This window comes from Meleagris gallopavo, chromosome 6 (assembly GCF_000146605.3).
Source record: "Meleagris gallopavo isolate NT-WF06-2002-E0010 breed Aviagen turkey brand Nicholas breeding stock chromosome 6, Turkey_5.1, whole genome shotgun sequence".
NCBI lineage: Eukaryota > Metazoa > Chordata > Aves > Galliformes > Phasianidae > Meleagris > Meleagris gallopavo.
This window is the reverse complement of record NC_015016.2, coordinates 37,214,663-37,236,651: the sequence shown is the minus strand read 5'-3', so window position 1 is coordinate 37,236,651 and position 21,989 is coordinate 37,214,663. Positions and strand designations below refer to the sequence as shown.

Here is a 21,989-nt window from a genome sequence, read left to right as displayed (position 1 = left end):
AAAAAAAACAACCCAAAAACCCACAACCAAAACTACTCTATTAAGAGCCATATCTAAGGAAAACTCTCTTAAACCTGAGTTGCTATGTTTGGCTTGATATCATCAGGTCTCATCTTTTCAAATGTGCAGATGGTTTTTCAAGTAGATTTTTGGATGCGTAGACCAGATCTAGCTTAATGGAAAAGAGGTATCTGCTAAGAATAACAGAAGACAGGTTACAGGCATAGCAAAGATAAGGAGTTTACACAGAACAGAGGTTTTATTCCAGTAGAAAATCTGAGTTTGAGTGTCCGTCTCAGCAGAATAGTATTCTATGGCATAAATCCAAGAAGCAGCTTTCAAGAGTTAAGATGATTTACTAGCTACTCTAACACTATCCCGTGGCAGGTGTAAGTAGTGTTTACATTTGAAGTGACCCTGTTAGCTCTGATACCTTGATGACTTAAAGCCGTATTTTTCCTTTAAGAAAACAGCTGTGCTTTTCTGTTAATCTTAGTTGATAAGTAGATAAATAATTCTGCAGCTTTTCCTCCTTTAGAAGTGAACATTGTGTATCTAAGTGGAAAACTTTCTCTGCAAATGTTTTGCAGTTCAGTGTGTTGGGAACAGTTGGAAATTGTTTCAGTACTATAAAAAGGCTTACAGGAACTAAGAGAACTTATTCTGTAACTTGCAGTGGAATGTACTGCTATGTTGATGTGTTTTTTTTAGTTTTTAATTTAGGTAGTAGGTTTAATATTCTAACTTTTAGATGCATCTTAATTGCAAGTATTCAAAAAGCCATTAGTGTTTCCCGTAAAATGTACCTGGTCTCCTGAAACAGGAGCAGGTGAATGTAAGATGTAATAGGAACATTGTCCTGTTCTGTAATAGCAGGGTGCACTAATTTAGACAGGCAGCACAGAACACATTTCTGCAGTCCTCAAACTACAGAGTAAACGTTTCAGCCTTTAAAAGACTTAAAAATGATTTGAAAAGAGCTCTATTTGATGGGGGGAGAGGGGCAGAGAGTTTTGAAATGCCGTTTTTTGTGAAGTCGTACTTTTTCATGTGATCATGTGTGTACAGTGCAGTGGCGTGAAACTACTTCTGAAAGCAAAAATTTAGGATGATCATTAATGGTTCTTGCAGACCACCTTTCATTCATCTTCTTCTGTGATATACTTGAATTTCAATGTTTAAATTTAACTGAAAGCAAGCAAAAAAAGATCTATTAAGTACAGTACCTGTCAGGAATGTTAGCCGTGTTCTGATTCATATGCAACATCAACCTAAAGTTGACTTGCACAGTAGTGCAACAACATAGAACATTCAGAGATAAATGTTACCTGTCTTTAGCTCTCTGTAAGTCAGAAAAGTCGAGGATATTTTCCTATTATGAGTTCTAATGCAGTCTTGATTAAATAAACGTTGGAGTTAGATTGCATCGCTACACCTTTGTCACAGGTGTATTGAAATCTACACTTACATTTTTTTTTCTGTGGGAATTCTGCATTTTACAGTCCACAGTCAAGTTTCACATAGCTTGTTTTACTGTTCATTTTACAGTACTCAGACTTGTATGCAGAGAGAATAATTTTCCTCAACTTTCTTAAAGCATAGTTACTTACAGTACTAATTCCAGAGGTAAGTCCTTAACAAATGTCATCAAAACTATTTTCAGACTGCTTATTAAGAAGGAAATGTGGCAACTTTATTGTATAGATCTAAAACTCAATAGAGCACTCAAATTGACTAGACGCAGCTTTCAGTGTTTATGTTGTTGTTTCAGAAGGCAGAAAATTATTTCTAAATTTTAGAACAGTCTTTTAGGGAATCTGCTTCTGATTCTGCCAAAGTGAAAATTTTGGAATTTACTTGTGTGTCACTGGAGCTCTTGAAGTTGCCTGAGGCAATAAGGTTTATTTATTTATAAAAAACAACAAAAACATTATGAGGACTACTGATATTAGCTTAACAGGAAGTGAATGGAACAAGTATAAACTGCCTGACTCCAAAATTCATATTCCTGGCTAAATAACTGCTGCATAATCTCAAAACTCCCATGCAGATTTTAGCATTTCTTCTTGAAGCAGATTTAAGAAAGATGCCATTAAAAGCAAGCCAATGCCTTTTACATAGTATAAAGATTTAAAATAAATATATAATGTAAAATGCACCAAGATGAAAGCAATGCTATTTAAAAGTTTATGGCATAAGGTGTGTATTTATGTTTCTATTTGCAAACTTACTTTATCTGAGGGAGCATTTTGATACATCCAGTCAGAACACAAGTGTCACAGATTTTGTGAGAAGGTGGCAGCTTGGTAATCTGAAACATTTAAAAATGCTACTCGAGCATTAGAGCCGTGAGAGGGAAGTTTTATCTAACGGTACAATTGAAACTTAAAACTTTAAAATAAACTTGGTGAGTCAAAATTGCTCAAACAGAGATTTTTGAAATGAGGCAGAATATGCAGGAAACTATGCTATTCTGCAGCCTATTGTTTCTTGATGGCTTTTCATAATGTTTATTACTTTTAGTCCTTTTAAAATCGGTTGTTCTGAAAATTGGCTGAGCTTGTAGTTTGATGGATCTCAGAATTCCTGCTGAATGGATTTGGATCCATTCAAATGGATCCATTTGAAATTCCTTTAAAGTTAGTGTTTCTAACTAGTTGAAACATAAAAACATCACGCTTTACTAAGTTTGATTTCTGAATACTTATCTTGTAAAGCAGGTGTGAAAGCTTTTCCTAAGAATGTGTAATCCTTATTAGAGGGAATCCTGTCCCATATGTTTTTCTTACCTTGCAAAGATCAGGAAATAGATGCGCTTGGCGGGCAAGTTAATTCATTTAAAGACATTCTGCAGCATTTGTACAAGAGAGAAGAGTGTGCTCAGATCTGTAGCAAGAATGTATTTGTGACCATTAATGACATACAGAAACCTTTTTTGGCAAATGTTTCTTTTGAAGCCATTTACCAGAGCAGTGTGATGATTGAGTAAGCCAACATCCTTACAGAGCTTGGTATTCTTGGGAACTCCTGCCACTGTTCTTAATGAAACTTTTGCCTGAATTGTCTAGTTTCTGAGTTTTCTACCCTATATCCTTTTTCCTGAGTGTCACTACAGAGCTGGCCTGGAGGAGGTCCTTGAGCTCAGAGCATCACGCTCAGTTATGGCCTGGTTTGGATGTGTGGCGTGAGGGCAGGAAGTTCCCTCGGATACCCAGTGCTGGCTCTTTCCCCAGGCTACTGCAATGGGTGCTGGCTACAGGCCACAAAGCCTTGGGACAGACCTGCGGGCATATGGTGCCAGAATCTCTTTGTAGCTCTGTCAGCTGGCACTAGGCTTTCCCCATTACTGTTACTACCTGCACGTCTGATGTAATTGCTGACAGTGCCTTCTTGAGTACTGTTGATTGAGTCAAACAGAACTAAACATTCAGAGCATTTTTCTCTTCTGACTGCTTCACCAACTCATATTTGACTTTAAATCTGCAGAAGAAACCCACTTCTGTGCGTAATGAGAGTTGTGGAATTTATTGCTTCAGCATAATGTGATGCAGGCTTTCATTGTGTAGTGAGAAAACATTCTTTCTTACTGAGCTGCTTTACCATACGCTGTGCATACGAAAATTTTCAGTTATGCTTTTCAGTCTTATCTGCTCAGATATTTCAGTACAAAGACCATATTCTCAGATATGCTTAATTACTAGGAGCAACAGGAAATTTCAGAATAGGACCCACAAGGCTTAATAGATTCTAAAATATCTTCAACTGTGGCCTCTAGTAAAGCACATAATCCTTTGTGGAATAATTTATTTTATTCCTTTATATAAATCTGTTGAGAAAAAAAATTGATTTCAGATATTTTATTCTCAAGGGAAGTGATAATCTCTGTCAAATAATTCTTGTAACAAAACAAAAAAAAGTCACTTTTGTTATAATGAGACATTTTTGTAGAAAATTGATGCTTGGAAAACCGAGGTGATCACATACAAACAGGCTTCTGTGTAAAATAAATGACCTTTCCAGTTTCTTATCTGAAGATTTTGAAAAATAGCAATTTCTGTTATGAAGTCTCTGTCATCAGGTGACTATGGGGAGCTTATAGAGAATATGGAGTCAGTCTCTTGCCAGAGGCGCACAGTGAAAGACGAGAGGGAATAGATGCAAACATGGGGGATAAGAAGTGCAGGTTGTGTGTCATGAAATTGTTTTCATAGGGGTTTTGTTTGTATGTTGGAATGGGTGGCCCAGAGAGACTGTAGAGTGTATCATTGCAAATACTCAAAACTTGACTGGTTGTCATCCTGAGCAACTTGATCATAAAGAAGCTTCAGTTTTGAAGTTGGTCCTGCTTTGAGAGTTAATAATAGCTAGCGAATCTTCACATGGCTCATACAACATTAACATCTCTGCAGTTAAGATTTCGAAGGATCAAGATTTGAGAATGTATCACATTCCTTTTCACATAGACAGAAACTTGGTTTTCTTTGGTAACATGGGGAAGAATGTTCTCCTTTGTATGAAGCTTGAAAGGCATCTAGTTATCAGTGATGGTTAGAAAAAAGGAATTCCTGTACGGAATCATGTGTATACAGTTGCCACATCAAAGCATTCTGGATGTATGTTTTTGACTTTAGAAGTCTTCTATCACCATTTACGTAGAGTTCTGTGAAGAAATCAGGAAATTAAATACAGTGTTTTTTGTTTATAGGACTTTATATAAACTGACTTGCAGAGTAAGACCATCTAATGAGATGTGCAGCAAACTCCTAATATTTAAATTTGTTTTACAGGAATAAGGGCCTTAATAGTAAATACCCTTGATGGATTTGAACAGCTAAGCTTGGATAAAGTCATGTTAGATTAAAATGAACAATTATCTCTTGAGTTCTGTATCGCTAAATTTAGTATCAGGCAGTGTAATAGTTCTGTTGATGGTAGGTTTAATGTAATTCTTTAACAAGATTTGCTTGGGAGTGGTACTATGGTACAGATGTGTTTGTGTGAGTTAAGCTTTGAAGGTCAAGCAGTTGTACCTTTTAAGCTTTTAAAAATAGTATTCAGATAAGAGGCTGTATTTCTTTTAAAGTAACATGGTTGCCAATAATATGGATTCTGGACTTTTAGACTTACCTGTCTTTATCTGATTTTTATTTTTTATTTTTTATTTTTTTTTAGGCCTGGGTGAAGGGAACTGTTAGCCACATTACCCAATTCATTGGGAATAAAGGAAAAAAATCTTGTTTATTACTGGAAATATTGCTAGTAACTGTATATGTTTATTTTCCAGCATTAATTACTGCTGTCTAAATAATGAAACCAAGGGAACATAGGCTGACTCAATACAACTGTCTTTATTTTCAGGGACTTTTTAGTGCTTTTCTTTGTGAAATTAGAATTAAGCTTAAATTTGTCTAATTCGTGGGCACTTTTGCCCTGCCCTTTGGTGTTAATGTACTTGGCAGCATTCAGTACAGCAGTTTTTTATTTCCTAGATAGTAGTAGAGCTTTTTTTGTTCACACATGTCCATGATTAAAAAAAAACCAACCAAACAAATAAATAAATAAATTGAGAGTCTTTTTTCACTGTTTCTTCTCTTTAAGTAACTGTGATAGAATCACATTGGATTGTGATGCGTTTTACTTAATTGCTGAAAGTCATCTGGCTTGTCTGTGTTTCCTGTTAGTCCTGAAATCCAGTGTGGATCTAGCTATTAGATCACGGTGCAAGTATAAAGCAGGTACAAAGGTAATTGGAGAAAGTATTCTTGTTTCGTGCTTGCCTGCCAAACAGTGTCTGTGTGAGCAAATAGCCATTCACACAAGTTGCTTATGGGCAGTGAGGGCTGAAGGGTAGTATAAACCATTGGAAGGTTCATTCAGAGTCGCTCTGGTACCCTGTAGGTAGAGTAATGAACATCAATGAACTGTTGACTTTTAACAGTATGTTTAATTAGAGCTTAATACATGCTACTTGACTCAATAAAATATAATGTGCCCTGACGGCGTACGGCAGTGGGGATGATTGGTGCAGTTGCTGCAAGTGGTGGTTGCAGTGGGCAGATCTGAGTGGGACCTGGTAAATACTGTTGGTCTCAAGCCTTGTCGGGTGTCCGTTTACTTAGGTACTGCATCGCTGTGGTATTAGTAATCCGACTGTTGTTAATGGTGCCATCTAGCCATATTGCATGCCAGGTTGATTGATTAACATTCAGGAGTCGCGTTGGTGATAATTGCTCTGAAATTACCTCTCACGCAGTAGTTATGGAGGGTGAGGTTCAGCTTTTTGTAAGAAACTCATCAAAGATTCTCTGTCTATAAATAGGAGTAATAAATGCATCAACAATTTAATCAATTTTCCACTCTTAATGGAAACAAATTATTTTCAATATGCTTCATTTCACATTTGGTCATAGTCCCAGTCAGTCAGGTTTAATTAAAGCTCAGTGTTCAAATTGCATCAAGAATCAAGTCTCATAATTTGGAAAGCAATCTTCAACAGATGAAACAAACATTCAGTTTGTTCGTGGGGTTTTTTTTTTTTGTGTTAGTCTTCTCTCTTGTGCAGTACCATGAAAGTACTGTTTTAAAATGTATTATGAAAAAAGATTTATATTTTGAGGGGGCTTAAAGATTCTATTCTTGGAAGGCAAATTTGGCATACTAGCACATTATTTTTATTTTTCAAAGCTCTGTAATCTGACAGATTCTTCAATGTCCTCGTAATCTCTCTGTGTGTGTGTGTGTGTGTGTAGTCACAACTCCTGGGGACTTGCTTGACTTCTGTAAATTTGCTGAATTTACATTTCTCTAAGAGGTGAAAAACCACTTCCTTTTCCTTTTGCTAATGTCAGCCTTCTGTAATGACTCTTTTACAATATGAAATCAAGTATTCAGTGTTAACCTCTAGGCTTATTGTTAATGTGAGTCTTCCTGAGATTGTTGAAGAAGAAATTGAAAAGATTACTGTATATGCCAACTGTATTAGAATAAACATGGCAGTAGCTTGTTCAAAACAATTGGATTGGTTTCTTCTGCCAGGCTGTTGGTGCTAGTATTGCCTTAATGTGAAAGGCCAAAGAGAAATAAGATGTTTAAAGTAAATGTTGTAAAGAGCTGTTTGCACTAATTTGAGGGTGTGCTATTGAAATTTAGTGAAAGATTCTAGAATCAAAAGAGGAGAGGAAAAAAAAATCCACAAAAAACGTTTTATCAGTTGTGTGATATTTTAGGTATAAATTTGCTTGTGTAAGTTTCTGTTACCTTCCTCACTCATACTAAATTAATGGTATATTTGAACATCAGGTTTACATAGGTGTGTCACATGATATTTAGAAATATTGGCAGTTTGTTCAACTGTAGAAAACTACTTCTGACTTACAAGCTATGGGTAATTTCTTAATGAAGCTTGTATGATGATTTTCAGTAAACAAAAGGCATATGTTGTTATTTTTTCTACTGTGCTTCTGGTTCTCTGGTATTTATCAGGCAAGTGATAAACATAACATGTTTCACAGCAGAGTTCTTTAATTGGGCCACAATTTATTCTTACCCAGTTTACTTGGGAAATGAATATAACACCAGTTCCTTGACACTGGGTAAGGATAGAAGGCAAATGGCAGTAATTCAGTAAACATCATTTTGCCAAGTACTCTTGGATTTCTTTTTGACTTTGTCAAATTCCATGTCTTATAGAATCATAGAATCACTCAGGTTGGAAAAGACCTTAAAGATCATCAAGTTCAACAGCAGCCTAACCATGCTGTCTTTTTGACGGTGATGCTAAATTTTGGGCAGGAAGCCTTTTGCGTGTGTGTGTGTGTAATTGCTTTTCCTTTGAACTTTCTTGACAGGCCACAGAGCTGTGTATATTGGCGTTCATGTCCCATTTGGAAAGCAAGGTCGTCGACGGCATAGACATCGTGGGCATAGACATCACAGAAGAAAAAAAGAAAAAGAAACTGATAGAGAGGATGGCAGAGAATCTCCATCATATGGTAAGAAATTTGTCTGGAGTTCTTTGTGTCTCTTGAAAATAAGCTTATAATAATTACTTTGTGCTCAAGTGCTTATGCTGTTTCTTTTATTCTTACTGTAATTGTTTTTCTATCTTCAATCAGGCAAACGTTTTGTTGCGTTTTATATAGTCATGAAGTGTTGGGCTTCAGGTGTGTAAATGAATGTTCAGCAGCCTGCACTGAATTGGGCTGGGTTTATAATACTCTTTTAGCATAAAAATATTGGTTATCTGCATTAAACTCAATTTTGTGATCTTGTATTTTCTGCCACTCAATACTTCAAAAAATATGGATAGAGCTACAAAGCTGCATTTCCATGGTAACTTGATCCATGATCTTAAAATACTTACTTGAGTCTTCCAGTTGTCTGATAGTAAGGAATTGTACTGCCTCTTGAGATTTAGTTTTTTGGATTTCTTTGAATATATTGGATTTGGAACAGGAGCGATCTGCTGTATATCTTCATAGATAATAAATATTGTTTTCAGGAGCTTTTTTCAGAAATGGTTTATTGGATGATGAGAACATTGCAAAAGCAGAATTTAGTTCAGAGTTTATTAGTAATTCAGATCTTTCATCTGAATCTAAAAAATACTCTTGAAGATAATTTTGTGCTGCATGCTTCTTGCTGGGGCTGGAAAATGTAACTGTTACATTTTATTTCTTCTATAATAGAAATATGAGTTATTTTAGTTGTTGAGTTTCTCTTTTTCTTCAAGACACGCCATCCCAACGAGTGCAGTTTATCCTGGGTACTGAAGATGATGATGAGCACATTCCTCATGATCTCTTTACTGAAATGGATGAACTTTGCTTCAGGGATGGAGAAGAGTATGAGTGGAAAGAAACTGCAAGGTAAGCTAAAGGTAGATTGTTTCAAGGTGTATCTTCGAGTGATTTTATTTGAAAGAATTGCAAATTACATCTGAGTTGGAATTTTCTTGAACTGTAGAAGTTTTTCAATTCAGGCTCAGAAGACTGAAACTTCTACTATCATTGTCAAATTATGGAGAAATTTATATGGTTTCTGAAAAGACCCTGAATTTCACTACTGCAAGTTGTAGCTTTGTGAAAGCTACAATGTTTGTTTATTAATACATGTGCTTAACCATGTAGCGCAGAATTTACTGTCTCAGAAAACTTTGCTCTATTATTGTTGATAATAAACAGTGTCTTTTTTTACTCAAACCTAAATAATATTGGGTATTTACATATGTTGTTCTTAGGAGGTCTTTTAATTTTTTGTTTGTCCTGAAAGATTGTGTGTGTTCTTTGTAGGAGGTCACAGTTAATTTTTTTGCTTCTACATGTGTTGTAATATTTGCTCTTCCAGATGCAGTGCTTCCGATTACCTTATTGCATTCTGACTTTTGCAGAAGTTCAGCTTCTATTATACCTGTAAATTAGAATAAAAGCCAATTAATAGTTAAACATTAATGTTACTTAACTCTTGAATGTCTGACTTGGCATCCTAGAATCAACATTATATGCAATGCATTTCAGACAGTTTTTTAATCCTAAAATACAGATGAAACTAAGACATGCAAATCAAGTAACATAGCAGAATCCTACACTGTTCTTATGAATTTATGAATAGATAGGTATTGTTTAAACCTGATGAAACAAAATGGACTAGAACTAAAAGAGCTCAGCCTGGGCAAGGAGCTTAGATAAGGGTTCTAATTGTTAATCTGCTCAGCTTTCTGAGACAGGAAAGTCAGCATGTACTGATGTATCTCCCTCTTTGGTGTTGCTTAGAGCCACAGAGGAAAGGGCTTGCTAAGTTGTCTGTTTTCTAGGAGAAATATAAATATTTGTATGTGTATTCATTTCAGGTGGCTGAAATTCGAAGAGGATGTTGAAGATGGTGGTGATCGGTGGAGCAAGCCTTATGTAGCAACTCTGTCTCTGCACAGTCTCTTTGAACTACGAAGCTGTATTCTCAATGGGACGGTCATGTTGGACATGAGAGCAAACACACTAGATGAGATAGCAGGTTGCAGCAAAACTTTTTCTGAAATACTTTATTTCTAAATCTTAATCTCTATTTGAAATGCTTTTTTAAAATATTCTTGAAAACAAAGTATTGAAGAAATAGTTATGTACATCTGCAGTTTTCTTCATCTGGTTATAAAGAGCTGGTCGTTCACTTAAAAGGAGCTCTGCTGGTTGAGTAGCACCTCATTTATTTACATGTTTTTAGGATGAGGTCTAGAATCTACCTTTGTTCTAATTCCTGAATGTGTTTTTTTTTTTTTCTACAGATGAAATATAAATATCTTCCAGAGCGTTTTAAGACTTATTTGTGCTCTTTAGTACCATAATTATTAATCATAACTTGACCTATGTTAACTTGATGCCATTAGTGCGGTTGAGTGTTGCACATCTATTATTTTTTTCACCTTTGTAATCACATGATCATTTTAGGTTCTGTAAAATCATCTTGGAATGCTTTTTTTTAAATCAGAGTTATACTTGTTTAGCCTGAATGCCTTTGAACTAGCTTCACCTAATTTTCCTGGTATCTCTTGCTACAGGTGCCAGACAGTGGAATGCCTGCTCAGGAATCATGCTAGGCTTAGGGCTGCCCAACATGTTTGAGAAGGACAAGGTGTTTTGGCATTAAAAAGTTGGCATAGCTTGAATTTTTTTTTTAAGTTCTTCAAATTTTTCTTAGGAAAGGATCACAAATTTCCTATTTTCCTGACTTGCTAAGGAAAAGTGTACATGGTTTGTAAAGGCAATCGATCATTAATTGAGTTTTATTAAATGAATTGTAGAAGTAATCTTAGTTTATAAGGAAGATAGTTTGCTTAATTCTGTGTAAACAGTGCTTTTGTTTTTTAATAGCAAATATTTTCAGTGGGTCTGTAACATATGAAGAGATTGCATACATTTGTTTTAAGTTAATTTTTGGTGCCATTATGAAAGTACACTCTGCCAAGAATTATTATTCTACTCAAGGCTTTAAATGTATTATCTCGGTTCCCTGAATAGGTGTTCATAGTTTTCCCTTAGACATGCCAGGAATTTCTTTTGAGAAGCCATAGCATAACACTGTGTGTTACCAGTGATTCCCAAAGGAGGTTGTACTGTACTGGCAAAGACTTTATGGCATTAATTTTGCTTGTAAAGCATTTTGAGCCATAACTTTTTTCATTATGAAAAGTGCTATGCGATTACGGCTTATCATTGCAGCTCATTGATGCACTTGTTAAGAATAGAAAAATACATTGAAAAGTTACGTGTCACATAGGGTAACGTTGGTTTGTGCAGGTGTGTGTTTCTAAATAAAAATAACTACATAATCACAGCGGACTTTCATCTGTGTCAGCATACTGATGAGATGCACCTTTGAAACTTGATACTGTTTGCCAGTTGATTCATCAGTTTTAGCTGATAAAACTAGCTTTCATTTTACATTTCCTTTTTAAAGTGTGTGGTGTGTGTGTCACAAGCCTCAGGAGCTCGAGTCATCTGAAAGTAACAGAAGTTATGGAATTCATCCCATTATCTTAAAACTTCCCTTCTAGTGTAGTGATATACTTTCAAACTAGGGAACACCAGGTTAAGGCTTTAAGATGTCTGTACTGCATTTTTTCTTTCTTTGTGTATTCACTTTTAGTTGAATACGCAGGTGTTTCTTTTTTGAAAGGAAGTTGCAATTGAAAGTAAACCATAAAATATTAAGTAGCTTATTTCTTAAAATGATACTACTAGTATTTTTGGATCTACATTCTCTGTTTTACTTATTTACTTGTTTAATGACATCTTTGAAAATTTCCTGTGGATTCTTGAAGATGGCATTGATATTGAAAAGGCACTTCTGTTTATCACATAGTTCATTTTTTTTCATATGATTTGTTGCAACTACAGTGTTTGGGTGTGTGGAAGAATAGCTACATGTATAAAAATTTCATTTTTCTGTTTTTACTGTTCTGTAGATATGGTCTTGGACAACATGATTGCTTCTGGCCAACTGGATGAATCCATAAGGGAGAATGTGAGAGTGGCACTTCTAAAAAGGCACCATCATCAGAATGAGAAAAAATTCAGCAATCGGATTCCCTTGGTTCGGTCTTTCGCAGATATAGGCAAGAAACATTCTGACCCTCACTTGCTTGAACGAAATGGTGAGATAAGTTGTAGTGTCCAGTTTGTTCTAACCTGTTACATAATGTTTTCACTGGGAGATGAAGGAAAATTCAGCTGATAATTGAAGATAAGTGTTTTCTTCTTGATAAGCAATGAACTAATAGTAACAATGTATGCCATGCATAGCTATGGATGATGTTTCTGTATATTTTTGAATTCACTCAAATGCTTCACTCCTGCTTGTATATGTAGCATGCATTATTATTTTGAAGTGTAGAAGTAGATGCCGTAATGCTTATTAGGGTACGCTTGAATAAAATATGTAATATCTGAGGAATTTCATCACTGTGGCAAAGTTTCATATGCTTGTCAGGTAGCTAGTGCTTGCTTATTTAGTTTATGCAAGAGAATTTGCTTTGTGATCATGTTGTGAGTTCAAGTGATGCTGCCGATTACTGACTTTTAATTCAGTGTTATTTATACATGGTGAGAGACCTCACTATTCTAATGGTGAAGAAATTACTTTTGTCCAGGACACAGTTCTTGCCATGTTTTCTGTAGAACAGTCTGTCTGGGGGGAGGAAAAAAATGCACGAGAAAGATATATGCAATATTTTTAGAGACTTTAAACTGCAGAGCAGTTTACTTCTGTTTTTATGGCTTGTTTCCATCTCTGTATTTTTTTTTTTTTTTTTTTACGCTTTGCATTAACTAAGCCATGTGAAATTTCAAGCTAAATTTATGAGTATAGTGAAAACTTAATACTGATTTCATGAGTCACTCCTTGCAACAAAGTTCCTTTCCAGTCTTTGGAAATGTCTCATACGCCCTGCTTAGTTAAGTGCTTTTTGTGTTGAGTCCAGGTTCTGTACGTCTGTGGAGTGTTCTCTAGCCCAAACTTTCTGATGCATGTTCTTAGCTAGTGAGTAAACGATGCATACTTTTCACTGAATCAGAATCAGTTTTTCCTAGAAAGGAAATGTGACTGATTAAAAGTACAATTTCTTCCATATAACTTCAGGCTCGTTCTTTTTTGTTTAGCGAATGTGAAAGTTTCAAATATAGACTTGGTTTTACCCATCCTTTAACAGCTGTATCCCCAGCGTTGATTTTTTTTTTTCCGCTTGTTAACTTTTCCTTTATCGTCATATAGTCACCCTCCATGAAACTGGTAAAACAAACACACATGTATAATAATTTTTAGGCACCTGGTACACATGTGCGTTTAGTTTTAGGACATCTGATGTTCATAACTCAGACATCCTTATAAGTCCAGTGTAGTTGTTATTCGTAGTGATTAATACAGATAAAATCAACCAATTGCTTTGTTGGCCCTCCTGACTTCACTGTACTGCCATTATAATTGCTCAACACTAAGACATCAGTTCTTATTTTAAATCGTTTGTATCTGTAGGACCCACTTTTCCATGCTGCAGGGGAATGTGTGTGACGTTTATCTAGGTATACTTTCTGTGCCTCTGTCTTGCAAGTTGTTCTGAAGTTGTCAAGTGTATTGGTCTCTGTAATAGTGCCTAGTACAAATGTCAGACTAAATATGTCTAGTTTGGTATTTTGGTTTTGCTTGATGGCATATTATGTGAAAATAGCATGGCTTTGATTTCATAGATTGTAGGAGAAGTAATTGTTTTTCTTCTCAAGGTGACTTTCATCCCAGGTGTTTTTCTCTCCTTTTTTTTTTTTGTTGTTGTTGTTGTGAATAGAACTAAACATTCTAATGGAAATATGAAGATACAGTCTCTGTTCCTGCTTTAGAAAGAACTAGAATCCATGACAAACTGAAACCTTGAAGGACCTATGACAAGAATATTCTCTTTAACATGAAATTAGTGGGGATGAATCCAGTGGAGACTGGATGGGGGAAGAAAAATCACAGTGAATTTTGGAGAGATGTGTTTGATTTTAGGCAGTTTGGAGGTATTTGGTAAGTTGCAGTAAAAAAGATGGAGAAGGAATCATGTAAATTCTTCTTTATGGTCTCTTTAAGACTATGTACTGAGATTACACATGGCTAGAAAACTTACAATTAAGCAAGACCTCTGTAGGAAGACAATAGCATGTAACATGATTCGATAGTTCAATCACGTTGTTTTTAAAAATATTTTCATAAAAAATATTAATTATATATAATGAATGGAATTGTGAACTCTTGTAATGTATTAACTACTAAAGATTTTTATGGTAGTTTTTCTTGATGGCATTAGAGGTAGCTGCTGTGTGATTTGGAAGAAGTTCTAGGAAATGTTGAGTTTGAAGAGATACCATTTTTTAGTTTTGTTCATATATTAAAAAAAAAAATTCTTGCTGATTTTAAAACAATATCTTCTCCCACATATCTTTGATGTTCTGATTAGTACTTTCGAGTAACTTCTGACTTCTCTAATATCTAAAATCAGATCTGCTCTTACCTTGTCTCACTTGCATGAGTATGACACTTTTGGCCCATAAAGCTTGCAATTTACTATGTAAATTGTTAATCCATATTTGTTTCTCTGATTTAGTATGTCCCTGTTGTAAGCCTCATGGTGTTTCATTTGTTTTATCTCAGGGGAAGGCCTTTCAGCCTCCCGCCACTCTTTGCGAAGAGGTCTCTCTGCCTCAAATATTTCCCTGAGAGGAGAAAACCGTTTGTCAGTTCTTCTCAATTACCTTCTTCCCTCTTCAAGAGCTGGAACCCCGGCAACCTCAAGGTGTACAACCCCTGTAACTACCCCTCAAAACACACCACCCTCCAGTCCTACCTGCAGCCACCCACCAACCACAAGTGCCCAGACAAGTCCACTTCAGGGCAAGGATATTCCTTCAGTAATTATCCACCCACCTGAGGAGGACTTAGAAGTGCAGGAAAGCCAGGAAGAGAAGACAGAGGAGAATGTTGGCAAAACACCAGGCAACTATCAAAATTTAAACTATCCACGTGTGATGCTTTGTGCATCAGGATCACTGCATTGTGATGTTTTTGGCACATAACTTGGGCACAAGGGATTGTGATAACGGTTACTTCTGCCTGCATGTTTTATTTCTTCTCACTTGTGACTGTTTTCTTGTTCTGCACTTCTAACTTCTTAGCTTTTTAACAAAAGCTTGCAAGAAAATTATTTATTTAACCTTCATTGGCATAGTTGAAAAGGAATAAGGTTTTAAAACATAATATGTAAGCAAAATGTCAAAAATGTTGGCCTTTTTCTATCACTCACTTACAGTCCATGCCAGGTTTTGTTTTTATTGTATTTTTGTCAGTGGATGAAGTAATGTTTTACACAAGTGATTGATATCCAGAGCTTAAGTCATAGTGAAGTATTAGAGAGGACTATGAAAAGAATTAGGAAGGGTGCAGTAGTCAATCTTATCTATAGATTAGTTTTATTATGAAGTTGTTGAGCACAGTTATTTTTGCTTTTGCGCTTTTAAAAAACAGGACCATTATAAAATGTAGCAGTTTGATGGAACTGGCAGATTCAGTGCATCTATACCTGCTTCCAGGTAGCTTTCCATTAGTGAAGTGTTTCAACATCAGACATTATTTTGTTGTTTGATATGCAGCAGTAAGGTAAGGTAGTTCAGAACATTCCTAGGTCAGAGCTCAGTAATTTATTAGCCGGCTTACTTACTGGATAAATCTTGTTCTTTAAAGGGATAATCTTGCTTTTTAGCCTTCAAGCTCCTGCTGCATTTATTTTTGCTTTCAGCCACAATCTAGCTTTTAGGTTTTTCTGCTTTGTATCTATGTGTATTTAAAACAAGCAACAAGAGAAGCTGATTTCACCCAAGTCTTTCATCAGGGAAGTTTTTCTTGCTTTCCTTCCTTTCTTATTTAGTAATTAGATTGAAAGATTACTGGAGTTTAGTTCCCTCTGAGCTGCTGCTGTGCACAGACTGAAAAATACAATTTGTTTTGTTGTTTGCATGTATTTAGTGTAAGTATCCTTTATTTATTTATTTATTTATTTATTACCCTTCCAACTCTATCTGTTCATCTCTTTACTAGTATTAGTTTCAAGGTAAAACAGAGCACACTGCTACATAGAGCAGTAAAAATAACCACAGCTAACAGAAGAGGCTGTGGTTATCTGTCTTTTCACATTTTGCAGCCAAGCTGCTTGAATGGAAAGAGTAGATTATTTTACAGACTATGATCTTGAGTTGATTAGAGACCTCCAACCTTACTTCAATTCAGAAAAGTGAACTAAAACCCCTCTCTGTCTCCATGTAGGAAAATAAAAAGAGAATTCACACGAAGACCAATCCCTCTTATGAATGACCTTTCTAAGATACTTAACTTCTGGTTTTTAATTAACAGCTGTAATTAGTTTTCAGTTGTCTTATTTTCTACTCGTCTGACAGGAATGCCAGACCCAAGATCTCAAGAACCCAACAGAAGGCAAAAAAATGATTGAATACCCAGTGCTATTACTATCACTATTAAAGCTTTCCATCAGAATCTCCCAAGTCACATTCAGATTACTTTTGTCCCTCAAGAGGTTGTTTCTCATAACTGAAAAATCTGAAAGGGATGATTCCCCAGTTAGTCCATAAGTAAATGTCTTTCCAGAGAAAGATGAACACCAATAATGATGGAATATATTTTTGTTTTCTGTTGGTTTTCTCCCCACCCCCAGTTTTTAATTTGAGGCATTGTCCGATCACAGAGAGACGTCTTCCTTTCAGATGCTTTTGAAGACATTGTCAGACTGTGATTTCTGGCCTGTAACTGAACTAATCTCTGTCTTGTGAGACAGAAAGAAACTCTGAAGCAGAAGTCATCTTTATTGTCAGAAAAACCCACTTGTCTGAGTTCATTCTGTTTAGGGATCGTGGTCTGTAATTCAGAATATTACAGCTTGCATACTTTTTCCACATCTTGATGATTGAATTTGCCTTCTCTCAGTGAAGTGTTTTAATTTGCTAATAGATGGCTTTCTTCTTTTCAGCATTCTTCTGTCCTTGTGCTGTTCAGTTTTTGTTTTCTTACTCTTTTGTAAATAGCTGGAAGGATACTGAAACTGATGTGATTTACTGTAAAAGGCAGGAAGATGGGCATGCTCTCAAACTGCCACTTGATTTTTATCAACCAGTTTTCAGTTTATATAAAGTGAAGCAGGCGAAAGATACTCTTTAAATTTGATACTCTTTAAAATTCTTTTCTTTTGTCATCTCTCATGAACAGCTTTATTTTTTTTCAAACTTTGAAATGGTCGCATTATGAATTTCGTAGGATGAGCTAGGAGGGCAAACGTCTCAGAGCTAAAGATGAACACTTAAAAGTTTAATGATGTTAGTGAATTGTAATCCCTGTGAGTAACAGCTAAGGAGCTTGTTACATGAGATCTCTTAATTTACTACTGATTGTGTTATAAAGCTATATAAAATAATGTTCTGAACAACTTTTGTAAAGGTCTTCTAACTGAAAATAAGTCAGAAGACATATTTGATTTCTAGGAGTATGGTTTTTTTCTTTTTTTTTTTTTCTACCCACTGCATTTTAATTTAAAAAGAAAAAAACCTGAATATTTCTTCAAGGAGAAATGGGATGTAACTTTGTCTTTAAAACTTTTCTGTTTAATAACTGTTGTTTGTATGGACATAATTATGTTGGAGTAGTCATGCTTAGGTGTTGAGCTCAGAGTGGAAGGGTAGAAAGTGATTATTATTGGTTGAACTAACTGAGTACAGTATTTATGTTAACTCATTATTTGTGCATGGTTAGATTTCACAAAGGAAATTACAACTTATTAACCTCATTTGCTTTTTTGCTTCAGGAAAAACTGACCGCACCACTTAAACTTATATAAGCTGTAGAATTGAAAATTAGTGCTTAAGGCTTGGACCTGCATGTTTTTGATTGATGATGGCACTTTGAAAGAGTTTTTTGGAAATAAATTTGGGGAACTAATAAAATGAATTCAGTTGTAATTTGAAATGTTAAATAATATCAAGTTGCTAAATAGTAAGCATGGAGGGAAGCAACTGTGCATTTCCAGCAGTAGTTAGAGTAGAACAGTAGCCAGAAGGTAGCCAGTGAGGACTTTGGTTTTATTTTGACTGGAGTGATGATTGATCTAAATACAAACTGTCTGCCTGAGGCTTTAGGCTTTGTTTAGTTGTTGCTTTGGAAGTGTGTTAAAGCAAGCTTAACACCACATCTGAAAGGTCTAGTTTAGACAGTTAATGCAAAATGCTCTTCTCTAATGCACATTAAACTGAACAAAGGAACAATCTGTAATAAAAATAAAAAAAAATAAATAAGATTTAGGTCTAGTTGTGCATCCTTAGACCAGTTTTAGTGCTACTTACATAGGGCTGACCATGGCGACGTGAAAGTCAGTGTATTAGAACACTTGGGTCACTTTATTTTTTGTACCCTTCACTGAACATGCAATTCTGTGTTAGCTTAGCAAGCCATGCAAAATTATTGTGTTTTGATGTAGATATCAGAGGGATGTTGTACATTTAACTTGAGTATCTTCACTGTACACGACTCTTCCGCTAATATGCTGAAGAGACGAGTTAGTACAGTAATCATCTGGTTGGATTAATAGTAAGAGCTTTGTTGTGCTGATTGAAGTCACGGTTTGTATGTAGTATGCTATTTGCTTGTACGGGTTTACTTTGCAACTAGGGTATTGCTTCTTACAGTTGTAGCCTGAGGCTTGCCAGTCTTTTTACAATACTTGCTACACAGCAAGGTTATAGTTAACAGGTGTTTGTTTGGTATTCAGGGTCTTCTAAATATAGTGAAGATGCTGTCTAACAACTACTGGGGTGGTTGCAGTTAAAATGTCAACATTTGTTAGATTTTTCTAGAATCAGAATCTTTCTTACTTTCTTATGACGGCTCTACAAATGGCCATCATATTGCCTCAGGCAACATTTACTTTTTATTTATTTTAATCATATTGTTATTTTGAGAGCACAGTGAATTGTTAATGTTGCGTTTATGATACTAATGTAGAGCACTCTGAATAACTTGCACATTTGCTTTAAGTGAGCTGCCACATTAAGTTTTAATGTGTTGCATCCTTGGTTCACTTTCAATGCCATGTTGAACTTATCTCCTTTATTTGAACTTAGGGCTGTTAGCATCTCCTCAGTCAGCACCTGGGAATTTGGACAATGGGAAGAGTGGAGATGTTAAAGGTACTGGGACAGGTGGAAGCAGAGAAAACAGCACTGTTGATTTTAGTAAGGTAAGTCATATTAAATGCCTTTGTTTTTAGCACAAGAGCTATGTAGCAAAAATTACATTAGCTTTTACTGCAGACTTAGTTGCATACAAGTTGTGTGTAGTATCAGAATGTAGCATATGCTGTATATGCCAAATGTTCTGTAACTCCATAGGACTAAACTTTTAGTTTGGTGGTTGGTGAACTTTTTGATATTTTGGTAACTTAATAAGTGTAGCCTCTGTACTATCTCGTGTAGAAGGTGACGTTTTCAGGTCTGCCATAAAGGTGTATAAGATCAATTTTATAGATAATGAGGAAGTGTGTTCTCCTAGGTGCTTTTTATTTACATGGCTTTTAGAGGAATTCATCCTTTGTTTGTGTTTGCTATACAAAAGTTATCTTAAAAAAAAAAGTTCATCTTAAATTACTAGTTCATCTTAATTACTAGGAGTGTATAATATCACATTCTGAATCAAATCTTTTGTACTACTTTAAATTCATTCCATGCCTCTTTGATAATTAAAATTTGCTGGGTAAGTTGCGTTATGGCCATTACTGTAAAAGTCAGTCTGTAGTGTCATCTGCATTGTATAACACTAAGAAAATTGGTTTTCCACATTAAATAATCATGCTTAACAAAGGGAACTTGCACCGTAGTTCTCATATGATGATAGCAGGTGCCATTTATTCCCGCTTCTCTGTCACAGTTTTTGTGTTTTTGCTTGGCCTGTCCTTCTGTACACCTGCCTTGTCTCCTATTGGGCAGGAGTCAGTCTCCTGGCACTGTAGTTGTGGCACACTTGGTGTGGGACTCAAGAGGCCATCTGTAAGTTCTCTAGGTAGCAATGTAATTGGTGCTTGTGCATGTATGTGTGTGGACAAAGAGTTCATGTGCTTTTCTGAAATTATGTGCAGAAGTGAAAGCTTAGATCTCTCAACTGTCATTCTTCATGTATGAGATGTAAATATACAAATTCTTTTTCAAAATTACAACTTCCTAATATATTTGAAATACACAACTGTGAAATAACTAACTGCATTCCAGAAACCATGAGTAATTACATGAACTCTCCTTAGCTATTTATGCTTTATTTAAGTATGTCCTATTGCAGTATGTCTGTCTTGATAAGTAATCTTAGAGAGATGATTATGCAGTCTGGAGTCTTTTAGAATATAGAAGGAAGTAGTAATCATACCTTTCACAAAATAATTTATTGTTAGTGACTGGCAGGATGATATTTTATGCATATGTCTGTCTTTTCCGTGTTTTGGAGTACTTATTTTGCTTTTGTATTTTTCTTTGTAGCTTTTATTAGTATTAGTTATTAGTAAATAACTGATAAGCAAAAATTTTATGTTACAGAGTTTATGTTAACAAATGCACTTGTTTCATTTTCGCATGACTAGGTTGATATGAACTTCATGAGGAAAATTCCTTCAGGAGCAGAAGCATCAAATGTGTTAGTGGGAGAAGTAGATTTTTTAGAAAGACCTATTATTGCTTTTGTGAGGCTCTCTCCTGCTGTGCTTCTCTCAGGCCTCACAGAGGTTCCGGTGCCTACACGGTAAATAAATGCCTGGAAAGTCTGGCTTTACTTTTTATATAAGTGAACTTGTAGTATAAGTTAATAATATTTCAAATCTCAAGTAGAAGACATACAAAATCACCAATTGTCAGCTTTGAAAATCTAGACTTACATTTAACATTGTAACAGGTTGTTTGATCATACCCCAGCCCTAGAGGAGGTAACTTCATTTTCTGTACACATTGATGCATTGTTGCATGCAACAGTATGATGTTTGACTAAAGTCTGTAAATATGTGGATTTTATTTACTTATTTAAAAAATTGCCAAAGTGTATATTTGTCTTCATTGTTTTCAGCATATACTATAGCAGCAGGCAAAAATAATCTTGGCAGTGTTTTCTTCTACGTGTCAGAATTTTTGGATGGTAGTTACCAAAAGAGCTCACATTGTTTCTTGGGAAATTCAAACTAATTGTACTAATGGAGCTAAAATTTTCTTGTTTTAAATTTTTCAGAATGCTACAGACTGACATATATATGGAATAGCATATTTTATTCTGAAGATACAATCTCAGTTTTAGTTATTGTACTCAAGAAAAATAACCTTGAGCTTTTTGTGCTTTGAAATGAAAGTGCTACTTTTTTGACATGGGAACATTGTTTTCATGGAATATAGTAAAAACGTTTATTGAAGTTTACTGTTCATTTTATATCCTTTTGAACTTCTAAGTATTAGCGTTGTTTAAAAAAAACAAAATCACAAAAAACAACTAGTAATTCTGCTAGTGATGTTCTGATTTTTGTGAATGAAAATGGAACTTATCTGGTAACATGTACTGTGTCTCACCCCCAGATTGAATTTCACTTCTAAAATGTCACTTTCATCTTTTTAAGTAAAAGAAGTCCAAAATGTAGAATCCCTTCCCTTCCACTGACGCAGGATATGACTATAAGTATGTCTGATGTGTTGGTTGAAATACATCTGTGTGTTTTATGATGCACCTTGTCAGAAATTGAGAGGGGTTTTACTCCCATTTAGGGGCGGTCATCACAAAACTATGGACAGGTCCTAAAGCTCTGAGGCCCTGACTGTGGGCTCTTTGCCAGTGAGAATGGCAGAAGAAATACTCATTGCATTGCAGCCTGTGGATTTTTACTTTTTTTTTAAGTA

The 21,989-nt window shown here is 35.4% G+C and overlaps 1 protein-coding gene across 4 annotated transcripts in view; it reads left to right on the top strand.

Annotated features, from left to right (window-relative positions):
• The window catches only part of SLC4A7 (solute carrier family 4 member 7), a 59,876-nt gene that overhangs the window by 11,935 nt on the left and 25,952 nt on the right, over nt 1-21,989 (top strand). For 2 of the 4 annotated variants that reach the window (XM_010712878.3, XM_031553942.1), the window contains exons 3-9: nt 7,848-7,991; nt 8,732-8,867; nt 9,848-10,008; nt 11,957-12,145; nt 14,674-15,015; nt 19,197-19,312; nt 20,699-20,856. In XM_010712878.3, the coding sequence (XP_010711180.1) occupies nt 7,848-7,991; nt 8,732-8,867; nt 9,848-10,008; nt 11,957-12,145; nt 14,674-15,015; nt 19,197-19,312; nt 20,699-20,856 (1,246 nt within the window). Of the gene's footprint in view, nt 1-7,847; nt 7,992-8,731; nt 8,868-9,847; nt 10,009-11,956; nt 12,146-12,795; nt 14,050-14,673; nt 15,016-19,196; nt 19,313-20,698; nt 20,857-21,989 lie in introns of those variants that run through there. The other 2 variants (XM_031553943.1, XM_031553944.1) reach the window with 2 other exon arrangements.